The sequence below is a fragment of the Martes martes genome (assembly GCF_963455335.1).
Source record: "Martes martes genome assembly, chromosome: 8".
In the NCBI taxonomy this organism is placed as follows: Eukaryota; Metazoa; Chordata; class Mammalia; order Carnivora; family Mustelidae; genus Martes; species Martes martes.
The window spans coordinates 38,074,001-38,098,569 of record NC_137895.1 but is presented as its reverse complement, the minus strand read 5'-3'; the positions used below and the strand labels follow the sequence as shown (position 1 = coordinate 38,098,569).

Genomic DNA, 24,569 nt, shown 5'->3' with positions numbered 1-24,569 from the left:
ATACAGATATAGGGGTTCTGATATCATTATATTCTAATTCTTCAAAAATACAGATTGATATACTACCTCCTACGAGAAATTTTCACAACGGATTCAACACAGGAAACATTGTATAAAGAAAGCAATTTCATCAGATTTACTAAAAATGCAAATGTTGTTTAGAGTGTTTCTTAAAAAAGAAAAAAGAAAAAGTCTTTGAGAAAAGTTCAAGAAATGGCATTAAAGCACAGCTCAGCAAGGGGCTAAATACCTTGTCTTTTTAAAAATAATGATTGATTATTGTATAGAACTGAAAATATTTAGTAGTCCAATTGGTTAGTGTCTGCCATGAATGATCTTTAAATGTCACTTTTCTCTCAACTCTGCTTGAGGTAGCAGACACTCCCTGATGAGGGCTTGATTACTAGTATTTAAGGAATGATTTCAGGGTTGACGTTTTCCTATGAAAGATAAGAGTTGGAAGTAAGGCTTCATACTGCTTTCTGAGCTGGCCTACAGACATACTTGCAAAATTGGCCAAGGTTTCCCTTGGGAAATGGTTTTGGATCCGCCCTCACTTGAGACCCGAAAGACCCAAACTGCAGAGCAGGAGAGACATAGACATATTTCCTTGGGAATATTTCCAAAGACAGGTGACCATCAACATAGTCACAGAAAAATTTCATCAACTTCTTAGTCACAGAAAATTATCAGTAAACTGTCTGTGATATTTGTTAGTAATGCACCATCTTGCTTGCCTGCTATAAGAGTTTGGTTTAAAAGTTAATCCCAACAGCCATTGAATTGGTATACTTTATAGAGGTGTATGAATTAGATTCTGGAGGCAATATTTCCTCTTTGGATCTAATTAAGTTTGACCCATCTTTCTGGTATGTGTTAGACATCAAGTGTCAAAATCTATAGAGGCTCCTTTAGGCCCCATAGTGAAAATACACTATGGCATTGTCTTTTTACCCATGATAGCAGTTTTTACAAAGACCCTAACACTGACCTTAAAGGCCCTACACAAACTGGCTCCCGTTTCCTCTATTACTCTCATTATTACCTGGCTTCAGCCTCACTGGAGTCTTTGTTATTCCTAAAAATAGACCAGGCAAAATCCTGCCTCAGGGCCTTTGCATTAGCCAGAGACTTGTCTTTGACATTCTTCCTTCAAACATTCCCATGCTCCTTCACCTCCTTCAAAGCTTTGTTTTAATGTCACCTGCTTATAGAGGTATGCCCTGATTGCCATATTTAAAATAGTAATTCTCACCAGCCTCCCCATTCTTACTATTCTGCTTCATTTTTTTGTCATGGTTCATATCACTTCCTAACATCATATGTAATTTACTTACATATTAGTATTAACTGACCTAAATTTTTATGTTATATATTATTTATCTCCCTCCACTAAAATAGAGATTCTATGATCGTTATCTCTTGGGTTTTCTTCTCTACCACCAGCACTTCAAAAATGCCCATCGTGTAGTAGGTGTTCAATAAATAGTTGTTGAGTGAAGAAGAGAAGTTACATTCTAGAAACTATATAGATAGGTCTACAACTACATCCATCACTTCTGTAGTCTTTGTGTCTTCCCAGTGTCTGGTACACAGAAGGTATTCAGTCAATATTTGCTGGTTGGATAAACACATAAATTTCATCTAAAAGCCAACAGAACATTTGGGTATAACTAAAGAGAAAGGGAGCCTCAAATATTTTCTTTAAAGTGGTATACTTTAAATTTGTGGCCTGTCAGAAAATTGTTCCTTTCCACAATGGTTCTTACAGAGCTAGAAGGCAGGTTTTGCAAAAAGATTAATTAATGTTAAATAACAAAAAACATTATTAATTAATTAGTAGATGTCTTAATAAATTTGCACTTAACTGCAGCCCATCCCCATTTATAGAGTCAAAGGCAGCAGAAGAAAGGCCACTACAGACCATCTTACAGTTTTCAAGGCAGATTTCTCTGTGAGGAAAGTGTGCAGTTATGATCAGTAATGGTGTACCTGGTCCTGAAGTCTGTCCTCTCTTCATTTAACATTCTGAATAGACAGATTCAGGGATGCTCTTTGTTATTTTGCTAATTGTTAAGGTGGGCATAACATTTCTAAGGAACATCCAGTTTGGAAAGGAAAAAGGATTGCCACTCTTGAATATGAAGTGCATTATTCTGTTAGGGCATCAGAAGGCAATTGATTATGCAAGTGGCAGATCTCTCATAGCTCTCATTTGTTATATGTAATTATCTAAATGAATTATGCTATAATTTGAGATACTTCATAAATCTAGGATCATAAAATGAGAAGTAATAAAGACTGAAGATGTTGGGATATGCAGGTGTGTTTAAGTGCTGGGATTCCATGATCTCTCCACATTAGCTACCAAAGAAATCATGTATCCAATTCTGTCATTATTAGTGTTTCTCAGCTCATCAGACCTCTGAATCCTGAAGCATCCTCTCTTCACGGTCTCTCCTGGATGCCTTCCTGGGCCATACAGACTAGATCTCTGAGTCAGTGTACAGAGTGTTGCACAAGGGTCAGAAATGGTATGTGTAGGAAAGCTATGTTTGGTACCTCAAAGGCATTTTCCCACAGAAATTTCCTTTTACATGATTGTTAGAGTCCTCTATTGTTACATCTGAATATTGTATAAAAATATTTTAATGCTACTATTAAAATACATTTTTATGGGCTGAGTTGTGTACCTAAATTCCACACATAATATCTCTCATGGAAACATACTCTAAGTGCCAATAACATATTCATAGTTTAAAAATTGTCACTACTATTAACATCTTATCTTTTTTTATGTTCTGTTAGCCACCATATGGTACAACATTAGTTTTTGCTGTAGTGTTCCATGATTCATTGTTTGCATATAATACCCAGTGCTCCATGCAGTACGTGCCCTCCTTAATACCCATCACCATCATCGTTAGCCATCAGGGAAATTCAAATCAAAACCACATTGAGATACCACCTTACATCAGTTAGAATGGCAAAAATTGACAAGGCAAGAAACAACGAATGTTGGAGAGGTTGTAGAGAAAGGGGAACCCTCTTGCACTATTGGTGGGAATGCAAGCTGGTGCAGCCACTTCAGAAAACAGTGTGGAGGTTCCTCAAAAAAGTTAAAAATAGAGCTACCATATGACCCAGCAATTGCACTACTGGGTATTTACCCCAAAGATGCGGATGTAGTGATAAGAAGGACCACGAACATTCCAATGTTCATAGCAGCAATGTCCATGCTGTTAACATTTTAAATAAAACTATCTGGTACTGAAATAATCCTTTGGGTCTCTTCAGAGGATGTGACTCACTCGAACCAGATATGCTTGCTGTATTTATGCTATCTTGATTTGTAAGGAATTATCTGAAATTTTTAAAAAATTCTTTTCTATCCTGGCCCTATCTTCCTAGTTCTAGGCTTATCTTTCAAATTATCAGGTAGGCATTCTCAATTCTTGAAAGTGTCTCAGGCTCAATGAGTACAAATCCAAAATTATTATCTCCTTCCAAAGTTTTATCCCTACTAAAACCAGTATCTGCTCCTGAATGTACTGTTGGTATGAATTCTATCAACATTCTCCTGGTATTAACACTAGATTTTAGCTTTTGCTATATCCTCTATGTCAGTTTTTACCCACATGTAATCAGCCTCAAGTTTGTTTGTTTGTTTTTCATTTAAATTTTCTAAATGACTCTAGGATTCATCTCCTTCTATCTATACCCAGTGTCACTAATCTAGTTTAAGATCTGATCACGTCTTATTTGGCTTTTTGGAAATAGCCTCCCTGGACTCAGTGCTTCAGAGCACCTACCTATTATATAACTACTAGAGTTTTCTTCCTAAATCATTAGAAAAATAATTCCTTTTTCAAAAACCTTCAGTGGCATTCTATTATTTAAAGAATGAGCTACGGGGCGCCTGGGTGGCTCAGTCATTAAGGATCCGCCTTTGGCTCAGGTCATGATCCCAGAGTTCTGGGATGGAGCCCTGCATTGGGCTCCCTGCTGAGTGGGGGGCCTGCTTCTCCCTCTGCCATTCCCCCTGCTTGTGTTCCCTCTCTCACTGTCTCTCACTCTCTGTCAAATAAATAAATAAAATTTTAAAAAATAAAATAAAATAAAGAATGAGCTTCAAATGCTTTAACATAAAAACTTTAGTGTCCAAAAGACCATCTGAGGCTTGTTCCTTACCATATGAACACGGATCTGTCTGCAATACCTGTATTCCTCGAACTTAGGGATTCTGAATCTTTTTGCATCATGAATTCCTTTGGCAGTCTGAGGAAGTGTGTGGACTCCTTCCTAGGACAATATTTTTGAATGTATAAAATAATAAACATAAGATTACCAAGGAAAACACTTCTACAGTGATAAAATTCTATCCGTCTGTGGACCCTGCTGTTTATGTCTTTGTGGCTTTGCTTGTGATCCTCTTAGCAAAAAAGTGCCCCTAAAACGACTCCTCTGATTATTGAAATCCTTCTCATCTTTCAAAGCTTATTCGATTCCCATCTCCTCTGAACAACTTTACCTAAACTCCCCGCTCCATCTGTATTCAGCACTCTGCCCTTGGCCCACTCACAGTCGATTCTTTATATTTCTGACTTGTCCTTATCTTAACTTAGCCTTTTGTTATAACATATTGTATTAATTGACGATGATGGGCTGAGCAGTAAACTAACTGGCCACTTTCACACGTTTTGAATACACGATTCTTTTAAAACACTATGAAATATGCATATAAGGAGGAAACTGAGGTCCAGAAATTTTGTTTGACTGAACTAGTACAATTTGTGGCTCTTATAAGCTATTTGAGGAAAGGACTATTTTAATAATCTTTTTCTTTATACCTTCTCAGGATTCGTGGGACAATATGTGTTCGGTAATGTTTGCTTACATGGATTTAAAAATTAGAAAAACTGGAAAATTCTTATCTCCCAGTATTTAATGCCCCTAAAATTGACTAGGGGCCATAGGAGGACAGAGATATGAATAACAGTGTCCCTAGTTCAATGTATATCAAATCAACGGTGACTAAATCCTTCTTAACATACTAAAAACTCTTCTAGTTCCTAGCAGTTTCACAAATTGAAAATTTACGGAAGGGTTTTCAGCAGGCAGTTCCCTAAAATATTATTTCTTGTTTTGCACTCTTGATTTAAAAAAAAAAAACAGTAATAAAAATAGGACAAATTAAAGAATTTATGTGGAGTCATAATGAATTCAGGAAACATTTACATTTGTGATAATATCAGTTGTAAACCTATTTCCTATGTTACTCCCTCGGTGAAAACAATAAAAGCAACTCAATTTTAGATATAATTCCCTTGTTCCAGTTTCACTTTTTTTGTAGTCAAATGTTTCTGCAGGTCTCCCTAAAACAACATTATTAGGCAATCTATTTTTAAATAAAAGCATTTATTCAAAAAGATTTGCAATAGTAATGTTTTCATTTCAAAATATTATTTTGAGTTTAAAAATTATATATTTATGATCATTAATATCTCATGTGGGAGTTTCTTATATATAGTAATTATTTTGAAAGGAATTACATCTTTCAATTTACCAATGCCTTTAGCATGCATAAACTATAAATTAATGTATAATTAATGCATTATCACTATCTTTTTCTCATGGCCTTTTCTATTATTATATTGCAGCAAAGACTAACCCAGATGTCCCAGGGTAATTGATTTTCTATTTTCACAGCTCCAGATGGTCCTCCTGAAAGTGTGCATGTAATAGCAACATCCCCTTTTAGCATCAACATCAGCTGGAATGAACCTGCTACCATCACTGGACCAACATTCTATCTGGTCGATATCAAATCGGTAAGGTGTGTCTTACCTTCTGCAAAGACAGTATAGAGAGTGATTAAGAATACACATTTTGGAACCAGACTATTGGAATTTTAATCCTAGCTCTGTTAGACCTTGGGCAACTTACTTAACTTGTATGTGTTTCAGTATCCACATCTATAAAGTAAAGATCAATAATAGTACTCAGGGTACAGAGATCTTATGAAGACTAAATTAGAAAATAATGCATGAAGTACTTTAAACATTGCTCGAGTGAGGCTCAGTGAATGTAAATAAGGCCTAATAAATGTAAGTAAAGTATTATAAGCATGATTATCATATTTATCCCCAGGTTTAGATAATGTATGTAAACAGGTGGTTAAATTGATAATAATACACTGGTTTAAAATACAGTGAAAAAGTACTTACTTCAGCAGCATATATACTAAAATTGGAATGACACAGAGAAGATTAGCATGGCCCCTGAACAAGGATGACATGCAAATTCATGAAACATTCCATAATTTAAAACAACAACAATAATAAAAATACAGTGAGAAAAACTCAGAATACAAAAGGTGAAGGGAGAAGGCATTAGGGGAAATAGCTCCCAAATAAGGTAACATCAGAGCTTAATGTAAAAAACACCTGAAGCAGACCATGAGGAAGAAATGGTACTAACGGTGTGAAAATTAAGATTCATTCAAGAAAAAGTGAGCAGTTCAGGAATCCTTGGTCAAAGCATTCCAGAAAAATGCTGAGAGAAGCTAGATTAGGAGGACAGACTGTACAACAGTTAATGGAATGTGGGTTTCATGATAAACCCAGTGGAGTATCAATTGAGGAATTAAAGCAGTGCTGGGATATAGGTTGCACTGCAGAGGACAGAGCAGTCCTAGTGCAAAATCCAACCAGGGGACAGGATGCTGCAAGAGTAACTGGGTAAGAAAAGATAAGGACAGAGGAAATGTATTGAGGGGAGGGAATGGAAAATCATTTATATCTATAGGATTTGGTGGAAAAAATTTTGGTGCATGGTGAGTGAAAGGAATAATTGAGGATGACTTCAAGATATAGAATTTGGAAAAGTGTGAAGAGAAAGAGATTTGTAAAGGAAAGGAATGAATTTAGTACTAGATGCACTGAGTTTGAGATGCCCAGGAGTCCCAGATGAAGATACTCCCTTAGCACTATTATATCTAGATCTGGAGCTCAGGAGAAGAGATCTGAATTTGCAAATTTGGGAAGTGTTGGTATTCTGATGGTAGTTGAAATGATAGGAAGGGATGAGATGAAATACGGGACACGTTGCAAAAGGACCTCTTCTGTAAGAACTAACCTGAGGATTGAATCCTGGGAAATCCAGACATTCAAAGAAGAGGCCACTGAAGTCACCAGACTGGAAGAGCCATCCAGACAGAAGGAAACCCAGGTGTGAGAGTCAAGCCTTCCACCTAAAACAGGATGCTCACCAATGGAAATAATGCAGATTGTAAACTAGGATTAGGATCGGAAAAACCTCGTGAGGGCTCTGCTTGGGTTTTGCTGGGCCTGATGACTGCTCTCTTCTCGTGACATCTCATGCATTGAGTCAGATAATTAATTTATGGTGGATTTTCCTCCCCCTTCCGTGCTTTCTCTACCTACCTTTTGTCTAATGTTTATGATTTTATTGTGTCTTTATGTTATTTCTAAAATGGAAGTGCTTCTCTCTCAAAAGACTTTTCATGATTAAAAGAAAATTTAAGGGATTATTGTTGCATTTGGACTCCCACTCAGTCTTCTGTTTATGTTCCTTTTTAGAGCATACTTGTGAAGACTTAGTTCATAATTAGCCAAAAGTAATCAACACGCATGACAAGCACTCTGGGAATATGTATTAAAAGCAAATTATAAAATGAGAACACTCTGTTCTGTCAAAGATACCTTATTAATGAAAACAGTTCTCTCTTGAAATTTGATCATATTTAAAGGAAGGGAAAATAATTTTTTTAAAAAAGTGTTTTATAGCCTCACTCTCTTAGTATTCTTATAGATATTAAAAATGAGCAAGGGAAAGAGAAGGATGATTAACGATGGTAATTGCTTACTTTCTATCAGTTACATAGTAGCCACTCATCTAATATTTTGCTGTAAATATATTATCTTCATTTTGCATAAAGGGGAGTTGAAGCACAGAGATGATGGCTTCTCAAATAGTTGAGACCTGAAACCAGCAGACATTGGTATGATAGGAGAATGGAAAAACCACCAAGTAGAAAATAAAATGTGCCAAGTCGAAGTATATGACCATCCAAACCTTTGGGGTCAAAGATAACAAGAATTCAAAGAGATTGTAGCACTTCTCAGTTTCCCCAGGGTTCTTGGAACTAGGCCATCATAGTTTTAAATGTGCTAGGTGCTGGATACCTAGAACAAGTCTGATATGGACATTGTCTTTATAGAGCTTATCTGCAGCTCATTTCATGGATACATAATTATCTATCTTCAAAAATCATTGGCTCCTAGGCCAGGGAAGAACACATATCATTGAATTTAAGACCTACGCTGTAGCCTTTGCCAAATACTAGTCACAGGGGCATAAAACTCTCTTCCTTAAAGGCTCAAGCAAAACTTAACAATCTTAAAGATATATGGCACAGGTATCACCCTGGATGATACTATCAGAAATTCATGCATTTTTGTGGTCCTTTGTTTGTTGTTCCCTTTGTTTTTTGTGTTGTTGTTGTTGTTGTTTTTTTCAAAATAACAACTATTTATCATTTCTGTTCACCAAAATAAGGATGCAGAACTTAAGTAGCTCACACTCTAATGGGAGACACCAGAATACAAACAGCTAATCATAGAATGTGAGCTATGTGGTTTTTTTGGACCATAAACTAGCAAAGTAATTAAAGTTCCTGTTATGAGTGGTGTACGATACATAGGAGACTTCACAGAGCAGGTTATATTGGTTATGGGACTTGAGGAATGAATTGAGGTGTGCCAGGTGGGGAAGGGGGCAAATGGGGTAGGAAAAGGAGAGAAAATAAAATCAAAGTCTAACTGCTGACATTGCCTATAGAACTACCATACTGCAAAAATAATGGGGCACATTTCATAATAATAATAGATGATCAAATAAAATATGAGCAAACAAGCTTGGAATTGGTAAAAGGGAAACAATGAATCAAAAAGGTCTGAGGTTTCAGTCCTGGGTAAGTGAACAAATAATGATTAACAATAACAATGACAGAGTAGGTTTAGTGAAGAATGATAAATGAATTTTGGTACATTCTGTATTTGAAGACCCGATATTCTTTTTGGATTTTATTATATATGCTTTTAAGATATAGTAGAACACTGGCATATTATGTCACATTTTTACTACTCAATATTTGGTATATCCTATTTTAATGGAAGCCATTGAAATAATATAATTTTACTTTATAAGATCAGGCCCAGTGGAGTAGTGTAGAGAGTTCTGAATTCTTGAAAGACTTGGGAGAAAATCCTATTTGAGCTACTAAATAACTATGGAATGTTGAGGAATTCACAGACTCTATAAAATCAGAATACATATAGGTATGGTGGTCAGTCAAGTAACATAAACTTCAGCCAGTCGGGCGGAGCCATGGTGAATTGAAGACTCATGCCCCATTATAGAAGTCAAATATCACTCATCTCTAGGTAATTCTTACCCAGCATGAATATAAACCTAATCCTTTTTTTTTTTTTTAAGATTTTATTTATTTATTTGAGAGAGAGAGACAGAGTGAGAGAGAGCATGAGAGGGGAGGTCAGAGGGAGAAGCAGACTTCCCATGGAGCTGGGAGCCTGATGCGGGACTCAATTCCAGGACTCCAGGACCATGACCTGAGCCAAAGACAGTCGCTCAACTGACTGAGCCACCTAGGTGTCCCAATATAAGCCTACTCTTAAGGAAAATTTAAAAAGCTAGATTTTTAAGTGATGTTTAAAAGCTGAGAGCTAACTGAATCACACTCATTTCCTACCAGTGAGTACATGCACTTGATCAATAGTATTCCTATGCTGATTTGGTTTTCTGCCACTTTACAGAAAGGAGGCAACTGCTTTCTAAGGTGGGAACAATCTTTGACTTTGCAATGCTTACGTTATTGGTCAGCCTTTTGCTGTGTTTCTCATAGCAACATCTTCTTTAAGTTAAAAAAGCTCTTAGAAAAGGGCATTTGAAGAATATTTTGAACAAAAAATCTTTCAAAGTTACAAGGGAGGGTCAAGTTGAGAAGAACTTAGTAGTGTGAACGGTGTACACAATCTGGTTTTAAGTGTTTCAATTTGGATACCTGAGAGTAGCATGCATTGTAGGATTTCAAATTTTCTGTTGTTCATCTTAGGAAAATATCCCTTCTTTGTATTGCTAGAAACCTTAGCTATGTTTAATCCCTGCAATGAATAGGCCAGACTCTCCATCAAAGGCAAAGGCAGACGATGTTTGAACACACTATATGACTATATTTAATACACCTAAGGATACTCATTTTTGCACATCTAATACTTATAGCATCCACGATTGTCTCCTCATCCAGGGCCATGCTTAGTGCTAGATGGGAGTTTTTCAAACTGCACTCATGACCAAAATGTTTTTAATGAACTGGAGTAAAATTTCAAAGAGAAGAAAATATAAAGTGCATTTCAGAAAGAAGTTGCATTTCTGGAAATTGTTTTCAAATTGTAAAGAAGTGTGTATATATATACATATAAGAGTATAAACACACACACACATCCTGAGTTATGTAACAAAATGCGCTTCCTTTTGGTAAGTCATAGTCAAAAAAAAAAAAAATCAAACTCTCTGTGCCAAGTACTTCAGATATCTTTTTCTAAATCTCACCAAACTAAATAGATATTATTACTGCAATTTTACATACACAGAAAGTAAAACACAGAGAACATAAGTGATTTGTCAAATGCTACAGGAACTATTACATGACCAAGTTGGGATTTGAACCCTTAATGCTTAATTACCAAAACGTGTATTCTTTCTCCTATAAAACATTGCAGTTGAGACTCTTAATCTAAGGAAACAAACTGAGGGTTGCTGGAGGGGAGGAGGTGGGAGGGATTGGGTGGCTAGGTGATGGACATTGGGGAGGATATGTACTATGGTAAGTGCTATGAATTTTGTTAACACTGATGATTCACAGACTTGTACCCCTGAAACAAATAATACTTTATATGTTAATTTTAAAAAGTGCAGTTGAAAGTAGAGTTTCATTGACACAAAGATAATACTTGCTTGTTCATTAGATGGGTTGATTGACTGTGGTGGGTTAGTTTATTTTTTTTTCCTTTCACTTTCAGTTGTTGAAATAATTGTTTATAAGTAGACTGTTAAAGTGGCACTTTAGATTTCCCAGGACAATCTGACTGCAAGAAAAGAACTAATTTAAATCTTGGCTAGATAAATGTACCACACGTAGCTTTGTAATATTATGTTTTGGTGATTTGGATCTCAAGTGCAACTAACTCCCTTTAATTACTATTTTTTCCTATAGGTAGATAGTGATGAATTTAATATTTCCTTCATCAAGTCAAATGAGGAAAATAAGACAATAGAAATTAAAGACTTGAAAATATTCACAAGGTATTCTGTGGTGATCACAGCATTCACTGGAAACATAAGTGCTGCATATGCAGAAGGAAAGTCAAGCGCTGAAGTGATTGTTACTACTTTAGAATCAGGTAAGGCATATTTCCCATCACTGCTAAAAGCTGACTGAGATTTAAGTGCCTGTTTTTTAGAATTTCTCAGACCACCCCTTAAAAAGGGTATGTTTCACAAGGCATTTTTAAGTGTATAAAATATGAAATTCAGTGATTCACCATAACTGACAAAAGTGAAGTTTTCTATTTACATTTTTTAGGCAAAGTGGAATTATGTAGAATAATTGGTTCTTGGAAATACAGAAACAAATTAGTTCATAATAATGTCCTAATTGTATTTTTTGTATTTATTTAAACACTGAAGATTTCAGAAATTGAGTTACCTTGCCTAAGAGATGATTTTTCAAATGGTCTGTAGCCAATAATTTTTCATGTAAAATTCCATTTTAATTATTTCTATGATTTAAATGCACATTAAAGTAATAATAGTCTATCATTATATAATCTGCAATTCAAAATTAGAATCCTGGTCCTGCTTACCTTCTCTGTTTTTCTCACCTAATCAAATGACATGTTTTTATTACATAACCTATTTAATAAATGTCAGAATCCATACAGATGTCCTCAAGTTCCTACAAACAGGGTCTGAACGAATAGTAAGTTTGTAACCAATAGGAATTAAGTGTGGAAAGTCAGCTTCCCAGAGCTTGCTTGTCCTGTCCTCCTTCAGACTCCTGATGTTCTTTGCCACCAATTTATCTTTGGAAAGAGCACATGAAGGGAAGTGTTGCTATAGTTTATTTGTTGCTCTCTGTAAGGTAAGTATAGGAGGTAAAACATGTTTTTTAGCTAGTCTTTTCATTATGTTATATGCTCTATTGTCTATAAAGTTATGGTTCTGCATGAGAAGGTAACATCTTACCCTCAGCACCCTAAAATTTCATTTGTTTCCATTTTGCTGCCACATATATCCCAGATACTTATTTTCTTATACTTTGTACTTCTCCCACATCTCACCTGGGAGGAAAGATGCTGCTGAATTTATTCACACTCATACCATAAAGCACTGATTGTCAAATGCTACCCCTCACAAAGATATCATGGTTAAATAAATTATTACTAAACCTCTAAGAGTAGAATTTTAGAGGTAAAACCAAAGATATTTGGAAAATAGGAAATTCTTTCCAGCATTCAGAGAGTTATTTCACTTATCCAACCTTAAACCTAATCTGATTTTTTAGAAAGAGTTCTTATTAAAAGAAAACATATTTTTAATATCATAGAAATGTATACCAGCAAATGTGACAATACATCTTGAGCCAATTTAACTTTCACTTTAGCTATGCATTTTTCTACTTAATATTGATATTTGGCACTATACCATATTTATCTGTTCCTCTTTTTTTCCCACCGTTATTATTTGCTTTTTTTTTTTTGCTTGTTGCAGAGTTTTACCTATAAAGATATTTTATAAGATAATAAATAATAAATAAAGATACTAGAGCTTGAGCATCCGAACCTTTGCTAGCCAAATATTAGCAGCCTTATTCATGGAAATCCCCTTAGTATGGGAGATATATCCATTTCAATTTGATCAAAATAGATATATTCATGCAATCAGTCATTTATATAGAGAACACTAATATGTAGTACAGCAAGAACTAGTTCTTATATTCATAAATTAATTTTATCCTCACATATATCACTTTCTTTCATGATAATTCACTGGTACTTAGCCGTTGTATATTAGGCTAATTTTTATTAATCAAAAATAAGATGAAATATCTAGAATATATAAAGAACTCTCAAAACTCAAAAAAAAATCCAATTAGAAATTGGGAAAAGACATGACTAGACATTTCATCACAAGGAGATACAGTGGGCAAATAAACTCATGATAAGATAGAGTTTCAGCATCATTAGCTATTAAGGAAATGCAAATTAGAACCACAATGAGATATCACTATGCATCTACTAGAACAGATAAAATAATAATTATAAAATAGTGATGATGCCAAATGCTGGCAAAGATACAAAGAGACTGGATCTCTTGTACATTGTTAGTGGGAATGCAAAAGGATACAGCCACACTGAAAAACAGTTTGGCAGCCTTTTATAAAACTAAACATGCACTTAGAGCACATTACCTAGCAATCATATTCTTGGGCAATTATCACAGAGAATTAAAAATTTACGTTCACACAAACAGCTGTAAATGAGCATTAATAGCAGGTTTATTAGAAGTAACAAAAAAACTAGAAACAACCCATTTTTCTATGATTAAACAAACTTTGGTGTATTCACAAAATGGAACACTGCTCCGTAATAAAAAAAAAAAAAAAAGAATGAATCACTGATACATAAAACAACCTTAATGGAATTTAAGCATTATGTGCTGTTGTTTTCCTTAAAGTGACAGAACTATGAAGAACAATGGTTCGTGTTTTGGGAATGCATAGGGTGCAAATACAAGGGGACAGCTGGGGAGGTTTCTCTATGGAAATGGAAAAGTTTTACACCTTATTTCTGATAATGATTGCAGGAATCTTTACATGGAATAAAATTGCAAAGAACTACACACACATTTATGAAAGCATGAGAAAATGGTGAAATCTGATTAAGGCCTGTAATCTAATTAACAGTATTGCACTAATGTCAACATCCAGGTTTGATATTTGATATAAAACTAGTTATGTAAGTTGTCACAACTGGTAAAAGTTGGGGGAATGTTCTAGGGGTCTGAATGTACCAGTTTCACAAATTCTGGTGAGTCTATATTATCTTTAAACAAGCAGTACAAAAGTCATGGGAATGTATTCTATATAAAAACAAATACATGTAAAAGTCAAAATAAATAAATAACCAAACTAACTGAATCACCATTATGATTTCTGTGGCCCACACGTATCAGCCATTTTGCTTGTTTCCATAACATACATGGTTTAAATAATTTGTGTAACACATTTTAGAAGCAGACATTTGACACAAATACATTTTAAATGGAGATTAAAAAGAGAAACAAAAAGTTTTAAAAACTAATTGCTTAATATTTCATTTTAGTCCCCAAGGATCCACCTAACAACATGACATTTCAGAAGATACCAGACGAAGTTACAAAATTCCAGTTAACATTTCTTCCTCCTTCTCAACCCAATGGAAATATCCAAGTATACCAAGCTTTAGTTTACCGAGAAGATGATCCTACTGCTGTCCAGATTCACAACCTCAGTATTATCCAGCAAACTGACACATCCATCATTGCGATGTTGGAAGGACTAAAAGGTGGACATACGTATAATATCAGTGTAAGCATCCGTAACTTTTAATGACTCACCTGTTTTAAAAAGTCAGTTTACAAACTCAGCATCCAACAATAGTAGAAATCCAGAAATAAAATAAAGGGGGAAAAAATGCATGTTAAAAGCAAGAGAGCAGTGATATGTAAAGAGAAATTCTACCTAAAGGGAAGCCATTTATGCGTGATTATAAATGGAAAATGGAAAAGCAAATTTCAAAGGCAAAGGGCAGAAACAACGATTTACATGTTTGAAATTCACATACCTTTCACATAATAATTACTAAAGCTAAGCATTTTAAATTATCCATGTGTGTTTACAGACATACAGACGTACACACAATTTATTTCAAAAATGTGTTTTTGTAGTATGTCTTAAAATTTTCAAATAGAATTATATGGTCAGAATATCATCTTCTAAGCAACATAGAGTTCACCCTAAAAATTCAAGTAGCTTAGTAATTAATTTTCCTACCTTTTTTATGATTATCATGTAACCAGAACACTTATTAATAATTTATATTCGTATATATATGTTTTTCTCTATATTGCATCTATATATCTGCATATCTTCATTTCTTCCTTCACTCACTTTATATCTTTTTTTATATATGTATCTGTCCTGCTAGGATTCTGGTTGCATACCCCATTATATGGACTTCTATTGTGTAAGGTAGAGGGAGGGTGGTTAAAAGAATGAACTTATCTCAGTTCAAATCCTGACTCTGTGATTTGCTTCTGAGCACTTGCCTCAATTCTGTACCTCAGTTTCTTTATCTAAAAAAAAGTACAGTAAATTCTGCTCTTGAAACTAATATTGCACTGTATGTTAACCAACTGGAATTTAAATAAAAACTTGAAACAAAAAAAAAAGGAAAAGACAGTAATAGGAATAATGATTTCTTTATAAGATTTTTGTAAGGATTAAAGAATTAGAGTTATAGGAAGCAGTGAGTGCTCCATGAGTTTTGCCTTTTGGAATAAGAAAAAAAAAATAGGAAACAAAGTAGAACTAATTGATAATTTAAAGAAAAAATTAACAAAAACTTAATAGTAAAAAAGTGATCTAACTTACTGCTCAAAAAATGCAATTTATAGCTCCTCAACACCAAGGAATTTATTAACAATATATAACTTTCACATCCATCCCAACCTACTTAATCAAAACCTGCATATCTTCATTCAACAGGTTTACAAGTGACTTCTTTGTACAATGTAACTTGAAAAACATACCTAACTCTTCATTTATTATCTCACTTAAATGTTAAGCTATACCACAAAGAAGTAAAAATAATGTAGCACACCATAATATCACTTTCCATTTTAAAAATTTTTTAAAATATTTTATTTATTCATTGAGAGAGAAAGAAAGTGAACACAAGTGAGGGGGTGTATGGAGGGCATGAGGTGGGAGCGGCAGAGGGAGAGGGAGAAGCAGACTCCCCACTGAGCAGGGAACCCATGTGGGGCTCTGATCCCAGGACCCTGGAATCATGACCTGAGCCTGAAACGAAGGCAGATGCTTAACCAACTGAGACATCCAGGTACCCCAATACTTCTTTTGTTAAATTTACAAACTCCAGTAAATATTTTCTTTAGATATTTTAACCCCATTTTTTTGGCTCTGTCTGTTTACTGTACCCATTGCATCATATATATTACTATAATTTTAGTTTTGTAAAAACATCCCCAAAGTAGATATAGTGTGGAAGTATAGAAAACAAGTCAGTTAGTTCCAATAAACATATTATATTCTGAATTGTGTTTGTGAATGAAATTGGGCAAGAATATAGTCTCTGTTTTTATAGAGCCAAATTAAGTAAATAAAAGAAGATTCTCTGTCTACAATTTCTTAAGCATTAAGTGAATTGAAAGGATCCCCATTTGTGTGAATCACCCTGTCTATACAAACAGAAATGTTTTATGTGTATATGCTCCATTATGCAGGTTATAGCGTCGGATACTTCGGGGCAGGGGTGAAAAAGGGCATAAAGGCCAACTTTCAGAGGGATGATTTAATACAGGAAAACAAGGAGGTTGAAGGAATAGGATTTCATTTCAGAGAAGGGGAAAAAAAGAGAGTCTTGAATATGGATTTAAAGAAAGCCAGAGTTACCTAGCTACAGAGGGAAGGAGCAGATGTGAGAGTAGATGAAGGCATGTAGACATAGGGGCTTTTCTGCCTCTGCTCCTCCTACGGGTTCAAAGTGAAGCCACGTCCTTCCTGGTCACTATGATGGGGCTGTTGAAGTCACTCACCCTTTGTTCTCAGGCCTTAATACTGTAAGATAGTTTGAAAAACTCCTTTATTATGAATAATCTTCCTCCACAGATTATATTCACTTGAGTAAGTTCAGGAAAAATATAATATATAGGCTATGTTTGTTTTTAAAAGTAGAATCATTTTAAAGTTATGTATGACCATGATAAAAATAGTAACAAGATGTTTCTTTTTTTTTTTTTTTTTTAGGTTTATGCAATCAATAGTGCTGGCGCAGGGCCAAAGGTTCAGATGAGAATAACCATGGACATTAAAGGTACAGACATGAACTGCCTTCCTGTGAAATACTGTTGTCTTAATCAAAGAGTAATGACAATTGAATTCTATTATTTGAGTTCAGAGTGTAGTCAAGCTTTGAAATGATACATATGCAATAATAAGCCTACATTTAGTAATAAACCCTGCGTATTAAAGCTATATTTAAAATGTCTAAATAATAATGCAAATTACCGTCTTAAAGAGAATGCCCACCTGCTATTTATCTTACATTTCTTTCCCTCTAAATTTAAAGTTTTCTGAGACAAATTTTATGGTTTGTTATTATGTTTTATAGTTTTATTGAAAATTTATTGTTAAATTACCCATGGCTAGACTTTGACTAGTTTTAATTAAATTCCTTGACTGATCTTTATCTTGAAAGTAAAATTCTTTTTAGTTAATCAGGTAATGTTTACTGCACTACCATATATTCCGCTTTATGATTCTGACTGTAAAGTAGATTGATCAATTCATTATTCTGACAGGTATTGTTTATAGAAAATATAATTAAGATTGAAGACTGTCTCCCTCACACAAAATGATCCATGAAAACCAAAAAAGATTGTTAAGAAAAACTTAAGGCTAGTCAGTCATTCAGGATTCTTCCTCTTCCTGACTGAAAACATACATGCAATTGTGCCATCTCTCTCAAAATCTATAGTAAAACCTGCAGAGAGATTAAAAAAATGAAACATACGGACCTTTAGTAGGATATTCCTCATTCTGAAGCAAAGAGTAACTTTTCTTAGTTTTTTGTAAGCACAGCAGAGCAGACTGATTAAATGAGCCAGATCAGACTGTGGACACTGAATCCTGGATTGGCCTCCTGATATCTGCTCGACTTTGGGCAAGTGTCTTAACCTCTATAAGTTGTAAAATGCAGATAAGGCTAGTTCCTACCTCACAGATTGTTGTGAAGATTAAAAGAGATCATCTTTGAAAACCCTTAGGACAGTGCCTAGAAACTAGTACTATTAAGAACTATTAAGAAATATTCCCTAAAAAAAAAAAAAGAAATATTCTCTGTAAGATGAAGCTGGTAAGTTTTGTCTTTTCATCAATGATAGTTTATATAATTGTAGTATTATTTAAAAGTATTAAGATTTGCTTTTGCTTTTAATTCCAAACTACTTGGAATGTGCAAATGCATAAGCTCTTCAAAAACATCAGCTGTTTTACAAAATGACTTCATAAAGAAGGACTTATGTCATACCATCTTAATTTCTTTTTGTTACTCAGTGACAGACCGGTAAGTATGCAGGTAACGATGGCTGCATTTTATTAATTCTTTAGCAAAACCTCCTATGTTTATTGCTTTGATCATCCCGAGGTAGAGATGATTTGTTCTGACTTTCCACTCCTTAGATAGGACAGATAGACTTGTGATCAGTTGTCTAGAAGAAATATGTGAGTACTGGTGGTACTGGTGAGGTGCTAGAGACTCATTTTTCTCCAGTAATATGCATGATTGTTTTTGGTGACATGGAGTGGCCTTGAATTAATAGTAGTGTCATTATACTTGCATTGGACACATAATATACAGTTGGAGAATCCTATCAAAATGCCAGATTCCTCTAACTGGAAACCTTTTCTTAGAGACTCCCCAGTGGTCTGGCTGAGAGTTTTTCAGAACTCCCTGAAATCTGAGGCTCTTGCCGCTGAATCCTTCCTTCCTTCTTGTCTCACACAGGTGTTAGACCTGTGATCTGGGGTCTAACGGCTCTCGCCGCCTACTTCTGTTCCCTGTTCCTTGACTCTTCATGGGTAGTTCCTCCAATAAACTTCCTACACTTCTAATATTATTATAGCCCTTGCATTGCAGAGGAATGAGCTAAAGGACCAAGCCAAAAAGATTTGATTCAAATCTTGGTATTTCCCTTTTACAGCTATGTGACATAAGGCCATTTCCTCATCTATAAAATGGAAATGGTATTGCCAATTTTATGGCATTATTGAGAGGCCTTTAAAAAAAACTTAATAAATATGGAAATTGAAGTTTGATTAAGCAACGTGCTGTGCTCAAACAGCTGGTATCCGCATATAGCTATGAGATGAAATGAAATAAGCAGAGCTCCTACAGATATTGATTTTGGAGACGTTTGTATGCATTGGCAGTAAAATGTGAATTATCATGGCACTTTCAGAAATTATTCTGGTAATACCTATTAAAGTAAAAATATTTATGTATTTTGTTTCAGAAATTCTGTTCTTGGAAATCTAGTCCATAGAAATAAAAGGATCAGTAAATAAGACTAAATATATAAGGCTATTTATTGCAGCAAATGTTCAAAACCAGAAGGAAAAGTGAATTCCCATTACTAGCTGAATGATTGAATAAATATGATGTCACACCATGATATACAACATAATCATTAAAAAGAATGAGTTAGCCCCATGCTTGGTGACATAGGAAGACTTATATAAGTCATATTTAAGTGAAGAGAGCAATATGTGGAGTGATTATAATACATGATATAGTCCCATTAAAAAAATCAAAAGTGAGAATAATCTATCATGAATGGCTTTATCTATTTTATATGGTTATGTGAACACGGAGAAAAATATGGGAGGATGTCATCCATATGTTTGGCATGAATAAACTGCAGGAGGGATGCTGGTACGATCAGAATAGAAATTGATGAATCAGCTAAAGGAAGGAAAAGAAGAAAAAACCCACTAAAATACTGTATGATTTAATGTACTTATAAAAATTATATGAATGAGAACATAAATAATTTGAATTTTTTTAATATGTAAAGAGGACTCAGATGGCTAAAAATCACACCTGAGCCCCATTATCTCAAGCAATTATGAAATACATAATTAAAACTTCAGGAGATAATAATTGTTAACCATCTGTTATATTCAAACAAACTCTGTTTCATTTGTCATTTGTTTGTCATCATTTTATATATAAATCACCTGCATGAAATGAGAATTTAAAATTTTTTTCTTCTCTTCCAAGACAAAAAATCAATTGCAGTGATATTTCTTCTTTGTTTAAAGCTCCAGCACGACCAAAAACCAAACCAACCCCTATTTATGATGCCACAGGAAAACTGCTTGTGACTTCAACAACAATTACAATCAGAATGCCAATATGTTACTACAATGATGATCATGGACCAATCAAAAATGTACAAGTGCTTGTAACAGAAGCAGGAGGTATCATCAACTATTAACTTATCTTGTTAAATTAGAGTATGAATTGTTGAATGCTAAAGAAATTTCAGTTCAGAATTAGTAATATAAGGTTGATTACCTGTTATCACACAACTTTTGAGCTTAATAGTATTAATATTATCATTAATTACACTAATCATTAATGTACACCTAAAATACTTGACCAAAATAAGAAAAGGCATAGTTAAAATATGTGATCCATTTATTCCATATACTGACTAGATTGCTTGATTTTTTTTTAATTAAATTTTTTATTTATTTTCAGCGTAACAGTATTCATTGTTTTTTCACCACACCCAGTGCTCCATGCAATCTGTGCCCTCCCTAATACCCACCACCTGGTTCCCCCACCCTCCCACCCCGCCCCTTCAAAACCCTCAGGTTGTTTTTCAGAGTCCATAGTCTCTCATGGTTCACCTCCTCTTCCAATTTCCCTCAACTCCCTTCTCCTCTCCATCTACCCTTGTCCTCTATATTATTTGTTATGCTCCACCAATAAGTGAAACCATATGATACTTGACTTTCTCTGTTTGGCTTATTTCACTCAGCATAATCTCTTCCAGTCCTGTCCATGTTGCTACAAAAGTTGGGTATTCGTCCTTTCTGATGGAGGCATAATACTCCATAGTGTATATGGACCACATCTTCCTTATCCATTCATCCGTTGAAGGGCATCTTGGTTCTTTCCACAGTTTGGCGACCGTGGCCATTGCTGCTATAAACATTGGGGTGCAGATGGCCCTTCTTTTCACTACATCTGTATCTTTGGGGTAAATACCCAGCAGTGCAATTGCAGGGTCATAGGGAAGATCTATTTTTAATTTCCTGAGGAATCTCCACACTGTTCTCCAAAGTGGCTGCACCAGTTTGCATTCCCACCAACAGTATAAGAGGGTTCCCCTTTCTCCACATCCTCTCCAACACACGTTGTTTCCTGTCTTGCTAATTTTGGCCATTCTAACTGGTGTAAGGTGGTATCTCAATGTGGTTTTGATTTGAATCTCCCTGATGGCTAGTGATGATGAACATTTTTTCATGTGTCTGGTAGCCATTTGTATGTCTTCATTGGAGAAGTGTCTGTTCATATCTTCTGCCCATTTTTTAATATGATTATCTGTTTTGTGTGTGTTGAGTTTGAGGAGTTCTTTATAGATCCTGGATATCTAGATTGCTTGATTTTGACAAGATGGAGTCTTGATAGCTTCTTTGGAGGTATGAACAAGAGAGTTACCCTTGACTGAGAGATGTTCTTTCAGTCTCTGAGAAGTTATCCTCCACACTAAAGCCTCAATCATGTGTGATGGAGAAAGATAGGGTTCCCTGCTTGTCCAGGTAGATCAACTGACTCATCCCTTGTGGTTCACAGAGTGACAGATGTTGCATCCAGATTTTCCTCATGCAATTATAGAAATGCTCTTCAGAAATGTGAAAATACCTTCATATATTACTTGTTATTTTATCCTTTTTTTTCCCTAAAAATAGCTCAGCATGATGGAAATGTAACAAAGTGGTATGATGCATATTTTAATAAACCAAGGCCATATTTTACAAATGAAGGCTTTCCTAATCCTCCATGTATGGAAGGAAAGACAAAGTTCAGTGGCAATGAAGAAATCTACATCATTGGTGCTGATAATGCATGCATGATTCCTGGCAATGAAGACAGAGTTTGCAATGGACCTCTGAAACCAAAAAAGCAATACTTGTAAGTATAGTTGACACTTACAAACGCATCGTGGCAGCAAGCAAGTCGACGTCTTTTATTCATCCATCTACCCATCTTTTTGTGTTTCCAATAAGCACTAGCATCCATAATGTATCTGACCTGCTATGTGGTGAAGATCAACGAGAAATTGTCCTTACTTTCCCTAAATGTACAGTTCTATAGGGAAAGTAAGCAAGCTTAGAAGTAATTATGATTTGATATGGTAAGTGACATAAGAACAATATGAAAAACATGTAATTGGAGAACATGGATAGGAGAACTGAATTCTTTCTGTAAAGGATAATGTGACTAACATATAATATTTTGTGCTTTTCACTCAGTATTTTGCAACACATGCTAATGTATGGGTTTTTAGAAACACTATCCTAATCTTTTAGTTGATGACATCTTCAGTTTATCAGTCATAGCAGTAATTTTCTCCTCTTTGTACTATGAAACTGCTCAATTAGTGACTGAAATATTTATAATTCACTTTAATATTTGTCATTTTGTAGATCATAATAATCTAATGTATTAAATACTACTGCTGATATTCTGGTTTTATTAAATGCTTTGCTAAATTAATCACTTATCTCCTGTTAAATTGATTGTGTTTTGTCATTTTAAATTTTAAATTCTTAAAATTTGTCAATTTTAATTTTAAATTATTTAATTTCCAAAATATAGTCTTTACTACTAAATTTGAAAACGCAGCTAATTTCTTGTTTGCCTGATAGTTAAAGCATTATTAAATTCTTCGTAAACATCCTAAGCCAAGTTAACATTAGAAAAACAGAAAGGTCAGGCATTTGAAAAAATAGACTGCTCTATCATCAACTAATAAGTATAGTTACTTTGGTTACTAAGTCATTGCCTGAAATTTAGTCATCATACATAGGCAGTAATGAAATTTATTTATTTATTTATTTAATATTTATTCAAATATTTAATATTTATTCAAAGTTTAACATGCAAATTTTATTTATTTAATATTTATTCAAATATTTAATATTTATTCAAATATTTAATATTCATTCAAATTTAATATTTATTCAATTTAATATTTATATTTATTCAAATATTTTATTTGAAATAAAATTTAATATTTATTCAAATATTTTTTATTTTGCATCTTTTTCCAACACAGACTCTTCATATAATCAATAAAATCATAAGAATTTGAGAAGGGTAGAGATTAAATTACAAACTGAAACTTATTAATGTAAGTTGGTTTTGTACTTTAAAATGCTTAGATGTCTATCATTTTTAAATAAGGTAAATTTCAGTTATCTCTGAAGATGTTAGAATCACCCATTCTGTAACCATTTTCTGTTTCTTATGTCATAAATGCATAGAAAGGGAAAATAGTTCTGTGCACACACAGAATTAAGAAGAATTTTTCTTACTTTGTTAACATGTGAACAAAATAAGTTCTGTATCACCATTCCAAATCACTGGTATTTTCAAAGATAGTTGAGGTATAGCAGTTATTATACTTTATATTTGTAAAGTATGTTTGTGTAACACATTTTAACAGACATGAAAAAATTTCATCCAAATAAATCTATGAGGGGTGTAATCTACTTCATCTGTTTAAACTGCTGACCTCGCGAGTCTGACCAAACTTTTAATTACTCTCTTATGTGCAGGATAATTATGCATCTCACATAAAGATAGAATATATTGTTCTGATGGCAACTGATATCCAAGTTTGCATCTTATAAAGACATTTTCTCTTGAATAAAAATGTGCATTTTTCATTGCTATTTGTTAAATTGCTCATAGAAAAAAGTCATATACCATGCAAATTGTTGGTTTTTAATTTTTTTTATTTCATAGATTTAAATTTAGAGCCACGAATATTATGGGACAATTTACTGATTCTGATTATTCTGATCCTGTTAAGACTTTGGGTAAGATATATTCTGTAATTTAATTTCATTGATAATCTCAACATGGTAATCACAGTTGTAACATTCATTAGTAAATATATTAATCCATGACTGAATGTTCTCCAGTATAAATTCATTTCAAGGTTAAGTAGCCTGACAAAAAATATTATTTGTGATATTCTTTTAAGTGATGGATGTTCCGTCTATTCAAATCTGGACATCGATTTCAATATGATGTTAGTTCTATGCTGATGTGTACTAGCATTATACTAAGCAAATGTTTACTTGGATATTTAATATATAATCTTATATGTAAAACATTTTAACTTACTAAAGAAAGGAAAAGGTGTATGGAAGTTTTCCTGAAATAATCTTAAAAACTAGAAACTTACCAGCTGTTTTAAAGTTTATTTTCTTTCTAATCAAGTCTTTCGTGAGTTTTTATGATATCTGCCCAATCAGGCTGAATAAAACATAAGTACAATTTAGTCCAATGCAAGTGTTTTCATCCACTTCCTCCCCACCCCCA

The 24,569-nt window shown here is 34.1% G+C and overlaps 1 protein-coding gene across 1 annotated transcript in view; it reads left to right on the top strand.

Annotated features, from left to right (window-relative positions):
• PTPRQ (protein tyrosine phosphatase receptor type Q) overlaps positions 1-24,569 on the top strand; it is a gene marked incomplete at both ends in the record, with an annotated part of 196,344 nt that overhangs the window by 120,730 nt on the left and 51,045 nt on the right. The window contains 7 exons of the mRNA XM_080811864.1: positions 5,710-5,831; positions 11,318-11,504; positions 14,487-14,731; positions 17,192-17,258; positions 20,267-20,425; positions 21,926-22,148; positions 23,988-24,061. Of these exons, the coding sequence (XP_080667990.1) occupies positions 5,710-5,831; positions 11,318-11,504; positions 14,487-14,731; positions 17,192-17,258; positions 20,267-20,425; positions 21,926-22,148; positions 23,988-24,061 (1,077 nt within the window). The remainder of the gene's footprint in view (positions 1-5,709; positions 5,832-11,317; positions 11,505-14,486; positions 14,732-17,191; positions 17,259-20,266; positions 20,426-21,925; positions 22,149-23,987; positions 24,062-24,569) is intronic.